This window comes from Eubalaena glacialis, chromosome 3, assembly GCF_028564815.1.
Source record: "Eubalaena glacialis isolate mEubGla1 chromosome 3, mEubGla1.1.hap2.+ XY, whole genome shotgun sequence".
Classification (NCBI taxonomy): Eukaryota; Metazoa; Chordata; class Mammalia; order Artiodactyla; family Balaenidae; genus Eubalaena; species Eubalaena glacialis.
The window spans coordinates 136,166,932-136,186,799 of NC_083718.1; the positions used below are offsets into that span (position 1 = coordinate 136,166,932).

The following is a 19,868-nucleotide window of genomic DNA, read 5'->3' on the forward strand; positions in this document are numbered from 1 at the left end:
TGATGCTAGAAATGGTTCCAGCTCCTCTTTTGCTTTAGTAAGTTAGGGCTAATGGTATTAGTAGGAGAGGTAGTAGTAATTCTTTAAAAAGGAAGAAGAGGTTCTGGTTTTTTAATTGTTCTGGTTTAGGTTGTTTCCTAAAGTAATTGTCCAATGAATCTATCTTTCCTGCCTTACTGGTTATTCATATTATGACCACAAAGGAAAGCCCAGGCCTGACCTAACAAGCAAGATTATGTGTTCTCTAAAGGTAAGGGTTGGGGGAAGATTGTAAACATTTAAATTTAGTATCTTCTAAAAAGTTACTGTCAACGTAGAAAAGAGTTTTAATAGTTGAAGTTGTTCAGCAATGAAAAGGCTGTCTCTTCAAGTAGTGAGCAGCCTGTCATTGGTAGTAATCAACCAGAAGCTGGTTGAGGGGGGAATCATAATGATGACCCCAAGTGATAACTTGCCTTTGGTGGTGATTTCTTTACAAAGTACTTTTGTACTAGGGGTGCAAAAAATGCTAGGGGTGTCTGTGTTGCCAGCCATTTGCTTTGGCCTCATGTCATTTTCCTGCAGAACTTGTCTGTCTCTCTTTTCTGAGTGTGGGCTTCCACCGTGCCTGCTGAGTGGGCACCTGGCCACATGATCAGTCCCCGAGCCACAGCTGATTGGATTAGGATGGGCCCTTGCCCCAAGGGGGAACAATCAGATTCTCTCTTATAACAAATCGGGATTCACTATTTCTAGGCCCACCTTCATTGGCATTTAAACAGAAAAGTCCTGGGGGCTACCTGGGCAGGAGGTGTTGGAGATGTTGGAGAGAAAAGTTGTTTGGCAGATTGGGAAAATCAGATGCAAAGAGAAAAGTGGAGACAAAGGACCATGGGGTATAATTATGATCAACTGCAAATGATGAATCTCTCTCTGACAGTTTTCTCTTCCTGGTTCTGGTTCCTCAAGCTTGTCAGCACTTTGTGTCCTGAGTTTCTTGAGATACTTTTGTATCCTTCCAGCTAATTTCTGCTTAAGCTAGTGTGCATAAAATCCTGTTACTTGCAAGCAAATCATCTCTGATTAAGACTTTATTTTATTTCATTTGATCATCTCAATAGTTCTTCTCCCTTATAAAATCACAGGAAACTGAGGATGAGAGAAGCTAAATGATTTATCCAAAGTTTCCCAGCTGAGAAATAGAGGGGTTATAAGTGAAAGCCATCTTGGAACTCTAGTGCCTTGATCCCACGGAGTCTATGGCGTGAATCCATCCATAGTGCTCTGGAGAGCCTTCCTGATCTGAATGGGAAATCATACGAGATGACTCCTAAGGTTCCGTCCACTCTACATCTCTTTTGCTGAAGAGTCCATGACTCACTTAAGATTCTTTGGCTCTATAAAAATCTCATGAGTATCCCTTCGGCTTTGTGAATCAGTTACTTCAAAGACCCTTAAGTGTAACCATTTTAGAAGATGCTGCTCAGTGGGGATGGATGCCCCTTTGTTAGTGGGTGAACTTAGTGTTGAAATGAGTGAGTTTTCTTGTCTTTTATTTTGTTACGTGTTACCTTGTGTTCATTTCTAGTCCTTGGGTAGGCAGACAGGGTTGGTGTACTGGAAGTGTATTTTTAGTCTGACATTAAAAAATGTATCATAGACACCAACACAGGAAACAGTTTTTAGGTGAGTCAGTATATAAATAACCTCAAAGAGTTTTCATAAAGGGATGGTAGATCTTTTAAATTTAACAGTCCAGCTTCTGAGGCCCCCTTCCCAATGTCCTGCCTTCATTTATTGCTTATTTATTGGGCTTCTACTATGTGCTGGCATTTTTTACTCAGGAATTAAGGTATGAAGGTAAGTCCTTATCTTTCATAATACAGTTTCAAAAAACATCATGACCCTTCTTTGTTTACTTCTCTCTATCCTGAAAGACTGAATTTTGAGGGCAAGAACTCTATCTTGTTCATCTTTGGTCCCTAGCACAGCCCCAGGCACAGTAAATACTTGAGATGTACTCAAAAGAATTAGGCGCTCACTGTCTAGTTCAGAGAGAAAGAAACAAAAATATCACACTAATGTGTTCAGTGCTAAGTGCCCAGAATATTCCATGAACACAGAAGGGGAAATGATGAACTAACTGCGAAGATAGTTTTTTAACTGAGTCTTGAAGGGTGGAGTCTTAAAGGAGATGTTGGAATTTGTGACTGTCTACTATCTGATGGCAAAGAAACAATCCAAGGGCAGCCTTATTTTGTTCTGGGAAGCCAGAGTTTTTGGGCCAAATCCCCGACCTATCACTTATAAATTATATGACACTTCTGGTAAGTTTATGAACTTCCTTATACTTCATTTTCTTTGTCAATAGAATAGATATAATAGTAGTACCACCCTTATTAGGATTGTTTTAAGGATGAAACTAGAATAAAATACACGTGAGCCTTTTACATAGTAAGTATACAGAGTAAATGCTCAGTAAAGGTGAGTTATTATTCTTGGACTTGAGCAGAGAGAAGAAATGTGAGTTCTGGAGAGAATATAGTAGCCCAGAAAGGGAGGCAGCAGGGTCAAATGTGCAGAACAAGGACCTGGGTGGATGATGGCCTTAGGCCTTTCATTACTTCAGGACAGTGGTTCTTAACTTTGGATCAAGGACCTTGACCTTGGGAGAAAAATGTGCATAAGCCCCATTCAGGTATTTTGTATTCATACTTCAACAGAAGACCTGAAGGTCGTCTGTGGAATTTAGAGGTTTATGAATCTCAGGGTAAGAGTTCCAACTTCATGGTATAGGTAGACTCCATGAGTGCCAAATTGCATGTTGATCACCACTTAAGCAATTGGAGAACACCCTAAAATAGAAGTTATGGGAAATTCTCAGCATCCTTAGGAGAATATGTCCACAAGGGATGATTTAATCTTATTTGACTGTAAACATATGAATATGTAAATTAAAATGTTTGGGAATAGAGTAATAAGTCAAGATGGGAGCGGAGGTATGTGGGTGACAACCTTTTAGAGGTCTGCAAACTGAGATTATAGAAGGTATGTGACTTCTCCAAGGTCATCTGGTTTGCAGCTGAGAAAGGCAGGACTAAGACCCATATTTTTCCACCGTGAAATACTGTGAAATGACGTGTTGTATGCAAAGGACAGTAAATTTACGTGTTAGAAGAATTCTAGATTGGAGAGAAAAGATAAGCTCCTGAAAGATAGAGGGGCCAGTCGGTGAGTTGCCTTGATGACCGGGCTAAGAAATTTGGAGTTTGATTCTTGAGAAAAGGAATTGAAAATCACATATTTAGGGCTGAAATGAAATGTGGAATTCAGGATTTGAGACTCATAGCTTGTCCTTTGAATTATACAGCAGCTGGAAATCGAATTTCTTTTTTTTTCCATCTGGACTTCTCGCATGGTGGTCTTCCCGACGGGAGGGCATCTGTGAACTTTTTAATGGGAGAAGTCGTAAAGCTGGGTTAGGGCTGTGTTCGCACAAGGCTGGCTTCCGAGGCAGGTAAAATCGAACTCCCCTTTTTCTTTTCAGCTACAGACACAGCCATTGCTGCCACCACCAGCTGAGTGACTCGGAATCTAGGGGTTGCCAGTAATTGTGGGTTTTAAGTCACAGAGGAGAAAGATAAGAGGCGAGCAAGGCTGGTTTTTTCACAATTAAATGTTGCCTCTCGGGCTTCTCTGTCGGCAGGAATCCAAGAGGTCAGGACCCACCAGCCATATTATTTTTCTCCCTGGCTGCCTGCTGTCATTCTTATCCCCTCCTCATTCATGGGAATGAAGAAAAGGTGGGTTGGAAATAAAAAGCTTGTTCTAGCCTACTTTTTCCTTTACGAAACTTGTCGGAAACAAAGCTTTCCCGTGAAACAGACGGGATCCCTTCTGGTAGCTGGCTTTTCCTGCCAGCAGCACAAAGGTATTTTTTGGGGGGGAGAGAAACCATTGTTGAAATGCACTTTTGTCCTTTTATAGTTATGACTTTGTTTTTTCTCAAGGACTGCCATGGACTCTGGTATTTTTGTATTTGTTTCTGTTTAACTCATGTTAGTCAAAATCAAGTTTTTACCCCTGGTTGCTCCAACTCCATTATAAGTGCCCTGAGGGCAGGAATTGTTTTACTGTTCTTTGTTTTTACCGCAGTGCCTCAAAGGTAGAAGGCAGTTAAGCAGCTAGTGGTTTAGTTTTCTGCATTCATGAGATGTTAGAACTAGAAGGACCTCGGTCATCATACGTTCAACTTCAGTATTTAATGAAAAAATACAATGTGTACAGTGACTTACTCCAATCGTACAGCTAATTAGTGGCTTTTCTAGAGCAAGAATCAGGTCTCGTCCCCGAACTCATGACATGATAGAAAAGGCCTGGAGTGGTGGAGGTGGGCAGGCCTGGTTCACAGTTTGCCTCCTTTCCAGTTTCCTCGTTTTGAGATTGCAGGTGATCATTTATATCTGGCTGGCATCTATGTGCAGCTGAAAATGTCTGCACGTAATAGGTACTCAAAAATGTGAGCTTTAGAGAATCATTGTTTTATTTCTTTTTAAAATACAAGACCTCCTTTATAAGAAAACACATTTCTTTTTTTAATTTTTATTTTATTTATTTTTTATTTTTTTATGTCTTTAGAATATCCTTTATTATTTTTTTAACATCTTTATTGGAGTATTGCTTTACAATGGTGTGTTAGTTTCTGCTTTACAGCACAGTGAATCAGCTATACATATACATACATCCCCATATCTCCTCCCTCTTGTGTCTCCCTCCCACCCTCCCTATGCTGCCCCTCTAGGTGGTCACAAAGCACGGAGCTGATCTCCCTGTGCTATGCGGCTGCTTCCCACTAGCTATCTATTTTACCTTTGGTAGTGTATATATGTACATGCCACTCTCTCAGTTTGTCCCAGCTTACTCTTCCCCCTCCCCGTGTCCTCAAGTCCGTTCTCTACGTCTGCGTCTTTATTCGTGTCCTGCCCCTAGGTTCTTCAGAACCTTTTTTTTTTTTTAGATTCCATATATATGTGTTAGCATACGGTATTTGTTTTTCTCTTTCAGACTTACTTCACTCTGTATGACAGACTCTAGGTCCATCCACCTCACTACAAATAACTCAATTTCGTTTCTTTGTATGGCTGAGTAATATTCCATTGTATATATGTGCCACATCTTCTTTATCCATTCATCTGTCAATGGACACTTAGGTTGCTTCCATGTTCTGGCTATTGTACACAGAGCTGCAATGAACATTGTGGTACATGACTCTTTTTGAATTACGGTTAAGAAAACACATTCTGGGATCTCTTTAATGTCAGAAAATGTAGCCCGATTGCTGTTGTGAGAACAACTTAGGAGGGAGAGCAGGCTAATAGGGCTCCTGGTTGGATGCAGCGTAGAATTGACTACAAGTGGAAACTGGTCCTGCCCACAGATAAGAAAGGCCACAACTGCAATGCCTTTGCCTGGGTCCCATCAGCCCTCGCTGGAAGGGAGTTGGGTTGCCTTGTTCAGCAGTTAGTGAGGGATGCCTGCTATGCCTGCCTTGCTGAGCAAGAGGCTAGACTGTAGGGTGTGGGAGGGCACGAACGAGAGTCCACGGGCCCACCTTGCTTCAGGAGCGAGATAAACATAAACGACCGTAGGCGGTGCAGTGGGAGAGGGGGAGGCCAGGGGCTGAGGGAACACAAGAGGCACTGGCACAAGGCACGCAAGAGGACGTTGCCCAGGCCTAGTGTCATTCAGAGGCAAGTTTGTGGAGAGGTGCATAGAGAGAGCTACAGAGATGAAGGGGGTGCCAACATTACATGAAAGGAAAGAGGCTTTCAAAGGAGAGACTGAGGGAGACGGCTGGAGAGGAAGAGCAAAAGAAGGAACCTCCTTTTAGTACTGGTGGCTTTTATTGAGGGAGGGGCCGTTGAGGTCTTCGGGGCCCAACCCAGGGTCCTGGTTTTTGGTTACACTTCTTCTCTCTGTCTCACAGACACACACGCCTTCTCCACCCTCTTTGTGGTGTTATGAGTCCAACCATCTCCCGGAAGCCTGAGCAGCAGCCCAACATTGTCCCGTTGCTGCCCGGAGGTCAGGGAATGTCCTTGCTGATGATCAAGGCGAGGACCTGCTCTGCAAATAGCACCCCAGTCCCGTGTGCAATAATTCCCCACCTAAGCCGCACGAAGCGCATACTCTGTGCAAATAACACTGGCCTGACTCCAGCAGTGACACAGCTGTTGAAACAGCTTAGTCACCGGGGCAATGGAGGTGGTGTGGCTCGGGAATGCGGGGTGCAGTGATCTGACATTTAGAGGGCTGGCAGCCGCCCTGAGAGCCAGCACAGATCTGTGGGAGAGCTGCAGAGAGAATCTGCTTCCTGCCCACAAGCATTCCCTTGTTTCTTTTGAAGCCCAACCATAATCCCCTCCCTGGGCAGGGCAGACTGGGGAACAAAACGTTTTGGGACTGAGGAGAGGAAAAAAGAAAGGGTGAACTCCTTTGAGGCACCTGGTTTCTTTCCCTTAATGATCCATGTTAATTTCCTGGATAACTTTTTTTTTTTTTTTCCTGCCTCAGGCTAGGCAGATTGTGATTTAGACATGGTGATGGTAGGGCGGGGCAGGGGGGAAGAGCTCATTTATCTAGAAAATGGAGTGAGTTTCTTAGCTTTTAAGGTGTCCAGGTGATGTAGGAAAAAGTTAAGAAGACAAGTCCTGGCCCTCCTGCCTGATCTTGATTGCATTTCTTCAGCCGTTTCATCTGCCAGAGCTCCTGTCTGAAGGACTCTGGGCACACTACTTCACTGGTTTCATCTGGATTTGAGGAGGACTAATAAACTGCCACAGTGTGACCCCATTCCTCTTCCAGCCCTTTGAAGAAGTGACCTTTGTGTTTTCTCTTTATCCTGGACTTCTTCTGCACTGTTTGTTTTGGGAGTTGTTAAGTTAAATTAGCCATCCCTTTCCTCTCCTGGTTACTGTATGAGAATGCAGCTGTCAGTCTGTGAACTCTGCCATCGTCTATTTTTAGATTCAGTGTGAATGAAGCTCTCTTCTCTAATTGCATTTAGAGAGAGAGAGAGAGAGGGAGAGAGGGAGAGAGAGGGAGAGGCAGGTAGATTTTCGTAACCATCACATTGGCTATTATTCCAGATGCTCTGTGCACTGATGGTGTCCTGGGGAGAAAGCAAAGAAACCCACTGTGTGTTTCCCTCCCTTGGCTGTCAAGTTTGTTTTCACTCCACATTTATGTTGATTATGGTCAAATAGGAAAGAGCAGTGTTGCCACATTTGCTCTCCAGTGTTTTAACACTTGCCAGCTTGGATGGTTCTGATTTCTCTAGCTTTTTTAGGAAAAGATTGGTTCATTGTTGAGTTCAAATTCCTTGGAAAATGGGGAAGGTCCTTCTGGTGATCTTTACTATGAGATGAAATAATCTTAAACATGCTGAAAACTGTGTAAGCGCAGTGGGCCACAGTTTCTTCTAGATCTCTCTACCTCTTCCCCCACCTTATCCCACTCTGCCTTTCACACAGCTGCCAGATCTCTTTGCTTAAACGTCCTTCTAAAGAAAATGCTGGGACTTCTCTGATGGCACAGTGGTTAAGAATCTGCCTGCCATTGCAGGGGACACAGGTTTGATCCCTGGTCCGGGAAGTTCCCACATGCCGCGGAGCAACTAAGCCCGTGCGCCACAACTACTGAGCCTGCGCTCTAGAGCCCACGAGCCACAACTACTGAAGCCCGCACGCCTAGAGCCCGTGCTCTGCAACAAGAGAAGCCACCGCAATGAGAAGCCCGCGCACGGCAATGAAGAGTAGCCCCCACTCGCCACAACTAGAGAAAGTCTGCGCGCAGCAAGGAAGACTCAACCCAGCCAAAAAAAAAAAATAAGTAAAATATTAAAATAAATAAATAAATAAAATGCAGCGTTCAGAGCATGTTTCTTCTCTTTGTCAGAAAATCCTTCCTCCTCAACCTTGTCTGTTTTCTCCACTCCTTTTCCCATTCCCTGCCGTATTGAATTAGTTGATTTCTCTGACTACACTGTCCTATTTTTTGCTTCCATGACTCTTTAGGCATGCGGCTCCCTCTGCCTATAATTTCTTCTCCTGCTTCCTTACCTAGTGAACTCTTACTCATCCTGTGATTCACAGTTAAACATCATCTCTTCTAGATGAGATAATCTAGAAGATCGTGTGTTCTATGCTGCATTTCTTGCCCCCCTACCTAGCACTCTTGACATCTTTGTGCTGACTACAGTCATCCCTCGATATCCCTGGGGAATTGGTTACAGGATCCACCTGAATATCAAAATTCATGGACACCCAAGTCCTTTATATAAAATGGTGCAGTACAGTCAGCCTTGTATATCTGCAGCTTCTGCATCTGTATATAGAGGACTGACTGTATATAACTACTTTAGATGTACTACCCACATGAGATAATACTTATTTTTGTATATGCCTGCCATCCGCACCTTACTGTGAACAATCGAGGGCAATGACTTTGCCTCGTATGTCTTTTTCATCCCCACTATTGTGCATAGAAACTAGTAGGTGCTTAAACATATTTGGTGGAGGAAAAAATGAATTGGATTGGATGGTCGATTTAGAATTAGAGGTTTCAGAGGTATATTATTCCATCTTGGTGGCCACACCAGCTGTTATGACTTCCTGTTATGAGTTCCTGATGGGCTTCTTTTCTGTCCTGGAAAAATAGGCTTGAGTAGATTACCAGAGACCTGACGTGTTATACCCAAATGGGTGCTGTACAGTTTTTCTTCTCTGAAGTCTCTTGCCAGTAGTTCCATCTATTCTCTTATCCCTGTAGACTTGGGCAGGCATGACACACACCTCAAAGACCCATCTTTTTATTCCTTTACTTAAACCTTAAACTCTAGAACAGGTCAGAGAACTATTTGGTTTCTGGTCCCTGTGGCTACATCCTTTCTCCTCCTTTACCCCTACTAGTCGTCTCAAGCAGAACACTACTGCAACCCCATATTATAATGCAGATGGAGCGGGAGGAAGGAGACGGTGCCTCCCTCAGGCTCACTCCCCTTCCACCCAGTCCCGGGAACAGGCATGTTGCTTCTTGATGGGACCCTTGGCCAAATTTGAGGAACATCCTTTTTTCTGAGCGTGTGTGTGTGGGGTGGTGGGGTGTGGGAGAAGGGAAGCAGGTAGTGGGGAAAAGAAAGTGAATGCCACCAAAACAGAGCAAACTATAGACTACACACGTTTGTTATAGAGGTGATGGAGTGACGGAGGGAATTTTGGATTGTAGGAATATTTGGAGAAGGAAGAATGATATTCATTAATTTGGCAAATACTTAATGACTATCTGTTTTGTAAAGACATGGGTGATATAGCTGTGAGCAAGACTGAGGTAGTCCCTGGCTTTCAGGAACCTCTCAGTCTAAGTGGGAGGTGGGTAGGGAAAGAGATACAGGTACGTAGTCAGGTAGTTGAACTGCAGTAGGATACGTGTTACAGTGCTGGACACACAGGGTACTGTGCGAGCAAGAGGGAGGGGCACTTCATCCATTTTAGTGGGTGAGGGAAGGTGGGAATGAATCTGTAGAATTCTAGAAGATGAGCAGGAGTTGTTCTGGCCTGAGTGGGAATGCCAGGCACTATCTGCAGAGTACTGTCTGCAGCCCAGAGGCAAAGAAGCTCTTTTGTAATTCATCCTCTCAAAGGGGGCACCTATTAAAAACCTGGTGTGCAAGCAGGGACCCCAAGTGCAGTAAGTGTAGGTAACCTTGAGTAGCAGACTTAAAAAAGCAGTCAGCATTTACTGAGTGCTTACTGTATGCCAGGGCTGTGCTGAGTGATTAGCACATTTAGTCCTCACAGCCATAGGAGATGCGCATACTGTTATCCCCCTTTTATAGAGAGAGAAGTTCAGTGGTTTGCCTACTGTTGCACACCTTGCCTACTTGGCCACCGAGTGGCCAAGGTGGGCCGTGATTCCAGGCTGCCTCTCTCCAGAGCCTGAACTCTTACCCATCTTCCAGGCTGGAGGCAGGATGGCGGGCTAAGGTGACTAGTCTAGGGGGGCAGGAATAGGGAAGGGTTTGCGAGATGAGACCCTGGGATGCTGACCAAGAGTCAGATCTTAGTCTCTTATGCCATTTAAGGAGTTTCAACATTAGACTGAGGGTAATGTAAAGACATTGAAAGTATCTCAGAAATCATCTATCTGGCTACAGTGTGAAACACAGGCATGGGGCATGTGTTTGCATCATCTAGACCTGAGATGATGGTGGCCTTGAACACGGGGAGTGGTGGTGAGGAGAGAGATGGGGATAAATCTGCAAGACTTGATGAGCTGAGAGAATTGACCAGATTTGGTGGTTTGGCTTTCTTTTCTGAACCACAGAAATAAAGCCACCCAGTGGGTAGTGAACGTGCAGATTTGAAACTTAGGAGGGGAATCTGAACTTGAGAGGTGGCTGGTGTCCCAAGAGCAGATGAGACCCCTCAGGGCAAGTGAGCTGAGTTGGAAGGGGAAAGAGCTACTCTACAACCCAGTGAACACCAGGATGTATTTTTTCTATATTCTGTGGTCCTGCAGATTCATTTGTTTACAAAACATTCGATGCCCCATCTACTTTTCCAAATGTATAGCCTTTAAGCAGTCCAGTAGGGTGCAATAAGCGTGAGTGGATGTTTTCTAAGTGCAAAGGGCCTGATGTGAGGAACATTCCCTCATGCCCTAGTCATGTTTCATAGACAGCTTACTTCAATTAGGAGATACTGCTTCAGAATATAGCAAGGGATCATTCTGATGATGCTTAGAAAAATGTCTTCCTACATGTGGAAAATATTTCTCCACAACGCAAATGCTTGACGTGATGGGGGAAAAATGAGAGAGGTGGTGTAAACTAAACTGTTAGGCTGGTTTGCGAAATAATTGTACTCATTCATTTTATAACTGCTTACACCCAGGCCTGTAGGGCATCTTAAGAAAACAGCTGAGACCAAATTTATAATTAGCTGAGTCCATTTTTGCCAGACCTAACCGTGGATATAGGACAGGGTTGGTTTTATTTCCTTAATTGAAAACGTCAAGAAAATACAAGCCAGGTCAGGGAGTTTTTGATCAGGGTAGGAATGCTGGCATAAATAACCCCAGATTATATGTCTGCAGGAGGCTGGGAGGAGGCTGGTCTGCGCGGCCTCCTTCTGAGGTTACCCAAACAAACCTGGTGACTGGCAGCTCCCCTATGTAACGTGGGAATGCATGTGAGCATTTTGAAATCTCTTTAGTTTTTTCCCAGAACAAGGGCCCAGGGAAATCAAGGTTTCTCAGGGAACTGAAAAGCTTTTGACAACCATAAAATAATTCTTTATTGACTCTTAATGTAACTTGTCCTCCCCCTTTTCCCCTTTATTTCCAGTTAAATGATCAATAATATAACATAACCATCCTAGGACTGGATGGAAAGGGAGTGAGTATTTTTAAGTACCTATATGCCAAGTGGTCCTGTCAACAGCCTTGGGAAGTAGGTCCCACTATTTCTATATTGCAGAGGTGGAAACTAAGACATTTCAGGTCTCTTAGCTAGGAAGACATAAAGATTAAATTGAAAAGCAGATCTGTTTGGCCTCCAAACTCTTTGTACTATCCTGGCTGGCAAATACCTGTTTCTAAAAGTGTAAGTAAGAAGCATTTTGATTACTTTCTTTCTTTTTCCTCAAGGAAAGCTCATCTTTCATCACTTTAGCCCCTCCTCCCAGGGGCTATTCTTACATTAAGCAGCTGCCCTAGGTTTCTTGAGGTGCTCACACTGTTTTCCTAGCTATGTGTCCCCCCCCCCCCCCCACCATTTTTGGCTTATGCTAAGGACTTGCTCACCTCTCCGGCCTTCCACTTGTCTTCAGAAAACTGATTGGCAAACACTTTTCTCATGAAGGGCAGGGCGTTTTAACTCATACAGAGATAAATGCTTCTTAAGGATACGATTGGTCTACACTTCCCAATATGGAAAGGCACAGATCTTTCTGCTTGTAATGATACTCTGCAGTCTGGGTCTGCTCCTCCGGAACCCTGGAGTGCAGGTTCCTCACATCAGAGCACTGCTCCCATAACAGGGTGGAAATACCCAGTGTGCCTTTCCACACCTCCCTTCCCGGTATTGAGAATGGATTTTCCCTGCAACCAAAATGTGTCTCCAAAGCCATTTGAGAAACGCGAGGCTCCGACAACCCACAGGATAGCAAAGCTGCTGGTCTCGTTTAGGTGTGGAAAACCATGCATTTCAAATCTATAAATGCCCTATGCTGATACTTCACAACTTTACCCCATGGAACTGGTATAACCAGCGTCCTTGTTTTATAGGGAAGGTTCTCCAGGTGCCAGAGGTAGCCTTGGCCTTCCTGCCATTCTCCCAGGGAGTTCAAATTGGATGCTTTACTTTCATTATCTCTGTGGGGAGGGGAGGGGTGTCATGAGACCAGTGTTTTATTACATGCAACATAGTCATTAAAGCTGAACTTTGTTTCCGAGTCCACTGGAGACAGAAGAGAAAGTGATTCTGGTGGCTGACTTCAGAGCTTTGCTGCGTTTCTCTGCCCAGTGTTTTCCTTTTTCTAAGTTTTGTGTTCCAGGTTTGGATACGGGTTCATAGTGGGAGGTTCCATGTCCCTGAAAGCCGGTAATTATTTTGAATTAAAGTAAGTATAAGACTGACTTTCACTTCCCTAATAAAATGATAAAAACAATAACTAACGCTTCATGCTTTCTGCACTATTCTAAGGATTTTTCAGGTAGTAACTAATTTAATGATCACAGAATCCTAGGAGGCAAGTCCTATTCCAACAGGGTAAGGAACCTGAATGTTCATGGCAGGGTGGGTAGGGGAGTTCACAGAGTCCAGCCAGGGAAGGCTCGAGGGCCACTTGAACCGACCATTCTCCCTGTGGTTTCTGTAAGAACTATACGCCATGAAACTCTAGAATCTTGAGCATCTGATGTTTCTAGGGGTAAAGCTTTCCGAGTCTTGTCTTCTCTGCCTCACAAACAGGAATGATAACACCTGCCCCCAGATGGCAAAGGAAGGAAGGAGGTGATGTGTGAGGATTAGGCAGAGCATGTGGTAAAGTTCATGAACCAAAATAGAAAGCTTTGGAAAGAACTTCGCCTAATGCTGAAATGGAAAGAAAAGAACGGTGGTGTGGGGGGAGTATGAAAAGTGTCCCCCCAAAGAATGACACGGCTTGCCTGATGTCTTATTAGCTGACCTGCGCAGAGATTTTGTTTCCTTTTATTTTTAGCGAATTGGTTATTGACATTTAAAGATTGAGAGATGTTGTATAACCATCGGAATTTCTGGCTTCTCTTGAAAGAAGCAGCAGGTCTGGTCGGAAGACCTGTGCTGCCTTACGATGATGGCTGGAGCTGAAAGCAGCTGCCCCCAGTCCACGGGGCTCACTCCTGTCCCTGACTACACACCTAGTTAGGGCCAGATCCACAACATGAGCACAAGCGTGCCCAGGCTTCCAACTCCACGCTGGGGGGGGGGTCGCATCACACTCCTCCAGTCGGTTTTCTGAAGTAGTGCTGTGTTTCTCTCCTGTAGAAAGTTGTGTTTGGTCAGAGTTGAGTGGTCTCTGCCCGCAGTGTGTTTGATTCAACTGTTAAGTTTCTTTTGAATTCTGTTGCTACCAACAAAGGTAACAGAGGGTGGTGGGGTCTGGGGTGATCCGGACTGAGGTTTAAGGCCCAGCTCTGCAATTACTAGCCATGTACTCTTGGACAATTTATATAACTAACCTCTTCTTTATAGGATGGGTGTGAGGACCGAAGGGGACAGTGTACACGCGGAGACTGCTTTTATTAAAGACCTACCTATTCATATTTTGTGACTAGTTTGAGGGGCTTCTTTCATCACAAGTTACCCAGTTTTCTTTAAGCCATACAAAAAAGATGGTTGTCTTTTAAGACAGTTTCAAATACTTCTCTTTCTCATGTTACCAACAATAATACAACTTCAGGCAAGTCGCTTCCTATCTGAGGACCTCGGTTTATTCACTAATCAAAAGGAAATATCCATGCCCACTTCATAAGTTGTTCCATGAGGTCATTTAAATGAAAGCACGGAAGTCACGAGGGCCTAACACAGAGTAACTGTACATGAAAACAGTGTTTAAAATTTTTGTTTGTTTTTAACAGCATATTTTAAAACAGTCTGGGGATTCCCAACAGGTGGCAATAACTTTTAAAGCAGGGAGCAGGCCAGGAGGCCAGTCTGTCTGGCCCTTTCTCTCCCTGAGTCACCTGCTCTGTACCAGGCCCACTCCTAACACTTTTGGGGCACAAGGCAAGAGTACCTATGAAGGCATGGCTGCCACATGTCTAAATATTTTAAAGTGATAAACTTGGCTTAGCAAATTGTTAAGCCAAATAAGTCTTATCATCCAATTGTAACAAATTTACTTTTGTAATACACTGGAAGTCTGGATTTGAATTTAAGATTCTTGGATGCCTTGGAATTCTGTGCCAAAAATGTGATGGACCAGGGAGTGTGGGCTTCTAGATGTCTTTTCTTCCCACCCCTGGCTCTATCCCATACAAAGAGTGTGTTTCTGTGTGGACACCCCACCCTCCAAGCTCAATCTCTGTCCGTATCCTCCTCCAAAGAGCAGCCCTTTGAGCACTCCTGAGCCCAAGGGTGCACAAGTAGTTGTGTAGTTCCCTCTGGGAGGCCAGATCTGGGGAAGAGGTCCCCCACAGTCCCACGATGTGGAAGTAGGCTCAGAGCTGTCTGGGTACGTATTCTGGGGTCCTGAGTTCCTGGACCATGTTCTAAAAACTGGGGGAGGGGTTAGGCTCTTGATGGACATGTCCTCTTCAATTCAGGGTCTTCTCATCTGGAGAGGAAGAGAACAGCTGGAAGAGGGCCAGACAGAGCGGGACCCTTTAAAAGTGTGGCGCCCAGATTCAGGGCCCCTCCTGCTGTGTTGTGTCTAAGGCCAGTGCTGCTCTGAACCCTGGTCCTCCAAGGAGCGCAATATGAGAATTGATAACTTCCTTTATACCTTTCAGACAGAGTTGAAAGAGACAGAGTTGAAAGTCCCAATTCCTAATCACAATGTTAGAAATGAAAAGGAGGTACCCTGGTGCCTAATATTCAACTCACAGATGGGAGCTCTGCTCAGTTCTTTCTTTGGACCACTGAGGCTGCCAAGTGACTAACAGTTGTAGCCATTCTGGTTCCTAACCAAGAGGATATACAAACTCTGAGCATTGCTTCTGCCAAGCCAGGCGTCCCACAGTTTCTTATACAGACTCTTATTATCCATTCTCAGCCCTGGGTCTCTGCACAGCCTGGTGTCCTCAAGTCCAGAGTCTCCTGGACTATGTGGAGATGGGAAGATGGATGAGAACTGGGGTTCCAGCGATTCTGTGTACAGAGTTTGACCCCGCTACCCTGTTGTCAACATCTTGCCTCTTCTGTCTTATGCAACACCTGGTGCTTTCCAGTTCTAAGTGGCTTGGGGGTCCATTGGACATGTTGGCTCACTTTTCCAAAATATCCCTTCTGTGGAGTTTTGGCTGTGCCCATCTCTGTGGCTGTCAGGAAATCCTACTCCATCTGTTTTTCATCTTTGAAAAAATTGTTGCAGTCTCTGGTTTGCTCATGTCACTACCATTTTTTTTCCCCTTGTGATTTAATATCCTTTGTGTTCTTTTACTGTTTTTTTGTTTGTTTGTTTGGTTTTTTTGTGGAGTTTCAGGAGTGAGAGGAGGAAAACATAAGTAGCCAATTCACCATGTTTGACTGAGATTTATTATCTTTAGTTATTTTTTCATTGAAGTATAGTTAATTTACAGTATTATATTAGTTTCAAATATACAGCATAGAGATTCAGGTTTTTTTTTTTTTTTTTTTTTTTTTTACAGATTATACTCTATTAACAGTTATTATAAAATAATGGCTATAATCCCCTATGCTATACAATATATCCTTGTTGTTTTTCTATTTTATACATAGCAGTTTGTATTTCTTAATCTCATACCCCTTACATGCCACTCACCCCTTCCCTCTCCCTGCAGGTAACCACTAGTTTGTTTTCTATATCTGTTTCTGTTTTGCTATATACATTCGTTTGTATTATTTTTTAGATTCCACATATAAGTGATATCATATAGTATTTGTCTTTCTCTGACATAAGCAAAGCATAATATTCTCTAGGTCCATTCACATAGCTGCAAATGGCAGAACTTCATTCTTTTTTATGGCTGAGTAATATTCCATTGTGTGTGCTTATGTGTGTGTATGTGTATTTATATATGTATATTTATATATATATATTTATACCACATCTTCTTTATCCATTTGTCTGTTGGTGGACACTTGGATTGCTTCCATATCTTGGCTACTGAAAATAGTGCTGCTATGAACATTAGGGTGCATGTATCTTTTCGAATTAGTGTTTTCATTTTTTCTGGATATATACCCAGGAGTGGAATTGCTGGATCGTATGGTAGTTCTATTTTTAGTTTTTTGAGGAACCTCCATACTGTTTTCTGTAATGGCTGCACCAATTTACATTCCCACCAACAGTGTACAGGTTTCTTTTTTCTCTACATCCTCACCAACACTTGTTATTTGTAGACTTTTTGATGGTAGCCATTCTGATGGGTGTGAGGTAATATCTCACTGTGCTTTGACTTGCATTTCTCTAATATTAGAAATGTTGAGCATCTTTTCATGTGCCTGTTGGCCATCTGTATATCTTCTTTGGAAAAATGTCTATTCAAGTCTTCTGCCCATTTTTTGACTGGATTGTTTGTTTTTTTGATATTGAGTTGTATGAGCTGTTTGTATATTTTGGATATTAATCCCTTGTCAGTTGCATCATTTGCACATATTTTCTCCCATTCTGTAGGCTGTCTTTTTGTTTTATCATTGCTTTCCTTTGCATGCAAAAACTTTTAAGTTTAATTAGGTCCCATTTGTTTATTTTTGCTTTTATTTCTTTTGCCTTAGGGGACAGATCCAAAAAAATATTGCTGTGATTTATGTCAAAGAGTCTTCTGCCTATGTTATCTTCTTTATGGTATCATGTTCTACATTTAGGTCTTTAATCAATTTTGAGTTTATTTTTGTATATGGTGTGAGGAAATGTTGTAATCTCATTCTTTTACATGTAGCGGTCCAGTTTCCCCAGCACTACTTATTAAAGTGACTATCTTTTCTCCATTGTATATTCTTGCTTCCTTTCTCATAGATTAATTGACCACAGGTGTATGGGTTTATTTCTGGGCTCACTATTCTGTTCCATTGATCTATGTGTCTGTTTTTGTGCCAGTACCATGCTGTTTTGATTACTATAGCTTTGTGGTATAGTCTGAAATCTGGGAAGGTGACACCGCCAGCTTTATTCTTTTTTTCTCAAGATTGCTTTGGCAATTCTGGGTCTTTTATGGTTCCATATAAATTTTAGGATTATTTGTTTTAGTTCTGTGAAAAAGGTCATGGGTATTTTCATACGGACTGCATTAAATCTGTAGATAGCTCTGGGTAGCATGGCCATTTTAACAATATTAATTATTCCGCTACAAGAGCATGGGAGAGCTTTCCATTTCTTTGTATCATCTTCAGTTTCCTTCATCAGTATTTTTTATTTGCAGAGTATAGGTCTTTTATCTTCTTGGTTAAGTTTATTCCTAGGTATTTTATTCTTTTTGATGTGATTTTAAATGGGATTTTTTTTTTTTTTACTTTCTCTTTCTGATAGTTCATTATTAGTGACTGAGGGTTTAAATGATACTAATAAAGGAGCGGGTGCTGATGTTCATGAAGGTTTGGTCTATATCAGAATGGCCGCAAATTCCTTCTTTCCTGCATTATTTCCTTCTCTTCCTAGATTTCCTCAGAGAACCAGGGATTCACCACACTGTCAAATTGTCTTCAAGCCACACTGGGTCAGTGGAAAGAACAGCCCTAATTTTCCAGACAGCAGTTATTCTTATGTTTCCCTTGTGACCTGATATTCAGGTTCCAGAGCCTAGAACTGAGCCCAGTCTCATAACCCCAGTGGGAGCTGGCTCACCAAGGTCATTTTGGAAATGTAGTCTGTGCTTTTTTCCCTCCATTAAGACTCCTCTGTTCTTGAACTTGTTCAACAGAGTATAAAACAGACAAAATGGATAGAGGCAGTTTTTATTACTCTAATCTCCTTAATGAGTTCTATGGTGAGTTAAACCCATTCGTGGTCCTTATTGATATGGAAGTGTATGTGAACGTTCCTTTGCACAATTATGAACTTATTATTATATTCCTGTCTGTGTATAAGTCTTTAATTTGGAAAAACCCGTTACCTCTTATATTAACTTTGTCCATACTCTGAAGAAGGGGTTTTGAGAAGCAACAGAGCCTATATTTGAGAGCTTCTTGGGGGTAATTTTAAAAAGGATGCTTTCAGACTAGAGTGTGTCCTGAAGAAAGCACCCAAGGTACTTAAATCATGTCTCTGAGGGGTGGCTGAAAAAGTTTGTCATTTTTATCAGAGAGGAGAGGAAACACAGGCAGATGAGTTGCAGGTTTCAAGTACCTAAGGAACTTTTGTGGAAAAAGGACCTCATCTGCTGTGGGACGCCTACAGGCAGACCTAGGACCAGTGGTGCAAGTTAAGGAGGATGAATGCTGACCGTGAGTTGGAATCTGACCATTTGAACTGCCTCAGAGAGAGTGAGACCCCCGTCTCTGGAGGAATTTAAGTGGATGCTCTTTGACTCCTTGGCAGAGCAGTTGGTTATGGGAGGGGACCCAACGTCCAGCTTAGACAGTCATCCTATGACTTTTAAGTCCTCAGGTTTGGCATTTGATAGGAACTGATACGTCTCTTTTGTCTTATTGGTTTCCATGGTAGAGCCTATAAGAATTTTTAAACTGTTTCCAAAGTATCTTCCCAGAAGCTCTTTCTGAATTGTGCATCCTTTCTCTTGCAGGAGAAAATGCAGAAGTTTCCATGGACGTTTCCCTGGCTTACCGAGATGATATGTTTGCTGAGTGGACTGAAATGGCCCATGAGAGAGTGCCCCGGAAACTCAAATGTACCTTCACCTCCCCCAAGGTAGGGTACCTTGACGTCTCAGTTGATGGGGTTTTTTATTTGGTTTCCAGGTATGTGGGAACATTTGCTCAGACACATTTCTTGTTCCTAAGCATGCATGACCCACAAAGGTTAGTAGTCACCGTCCTTTGTCCTAGAAGAGGGCAATGTAGATATTTCATGTCCCTGCAAAGGAGGAAAGAACAGAAGGAGGAATGTCTGTTTGAAGTGATTTAGTTGTTTCTCTGAAATACCTCCATAAAAGTAAATTCTTGGTTCTTTGGATATTAACAAAAAGTGTTTGAAGATCATTGCTAAGTTAATTTTAGGTGTACAGATCTGTTCATATTGGTTCAATGCATTCGTCTGCTTCTCTGTTTCATCAGCAGCTCTGTTGCCAAAGTCAGTGTGCAGGTGTGAAGACTAACAATCCCGGGGAACAAACACCACAGACAAAAAGAGGACCTGAGGGGGAAATCTAGTTTCCTTTGAGACCTCTCAGTTCTCTTACATACTTTTAGGACTCTCCTTTCTTTGGTTCTTCCAGGAAGACTCATTTAACCACCAAGGGGAGGAAAGCCACTATCCTTCATTGAGAGTAGGGAGACACTTTCTCTTGGACAAAGGCCTTAGATTCTCCAGGAATTAAAATACAGGCATGGACTCAGTGACCCTCAGAGGATAGTGGGATTTGTCTGTATAAGGACCAAATCAGAATTAGTGAGGGGCCCTTTTCCAGTGCCACATGCTGCCCTCACACATGCCTCCCCAAGAGTCTGTCCCCCTCCCCACTCACCACCCCCTTCACCCCCTTGAAAGTCT

The 19,868-nt window shown here is 43.0% G+C and overlaps 1 protein-coding gene across 1 annotated transcript in view; it reads left to right on the top strand.

Annotated features, from left to right (window-relative positions):
• The window catches only part of WLS (Wnt ligand secretion mediator), a 106,221-nt gene that overhangs the window by 46,121 nt on the left and 40,232 nt on the right, over positions 1 to 19,868 (top strand). Inside the window, exon 3 of the mRNA XM_061184036.1 lies at positions 18,943 to 19,067. Within this exon, the coding sequence (XP_061040019.1) occupies positions 18,943 to 19,067 (125 nt within the window). The remainder of the gene's footprint in view (positions 1 to 18,942; positions 19,068 to 19,868) is intronic.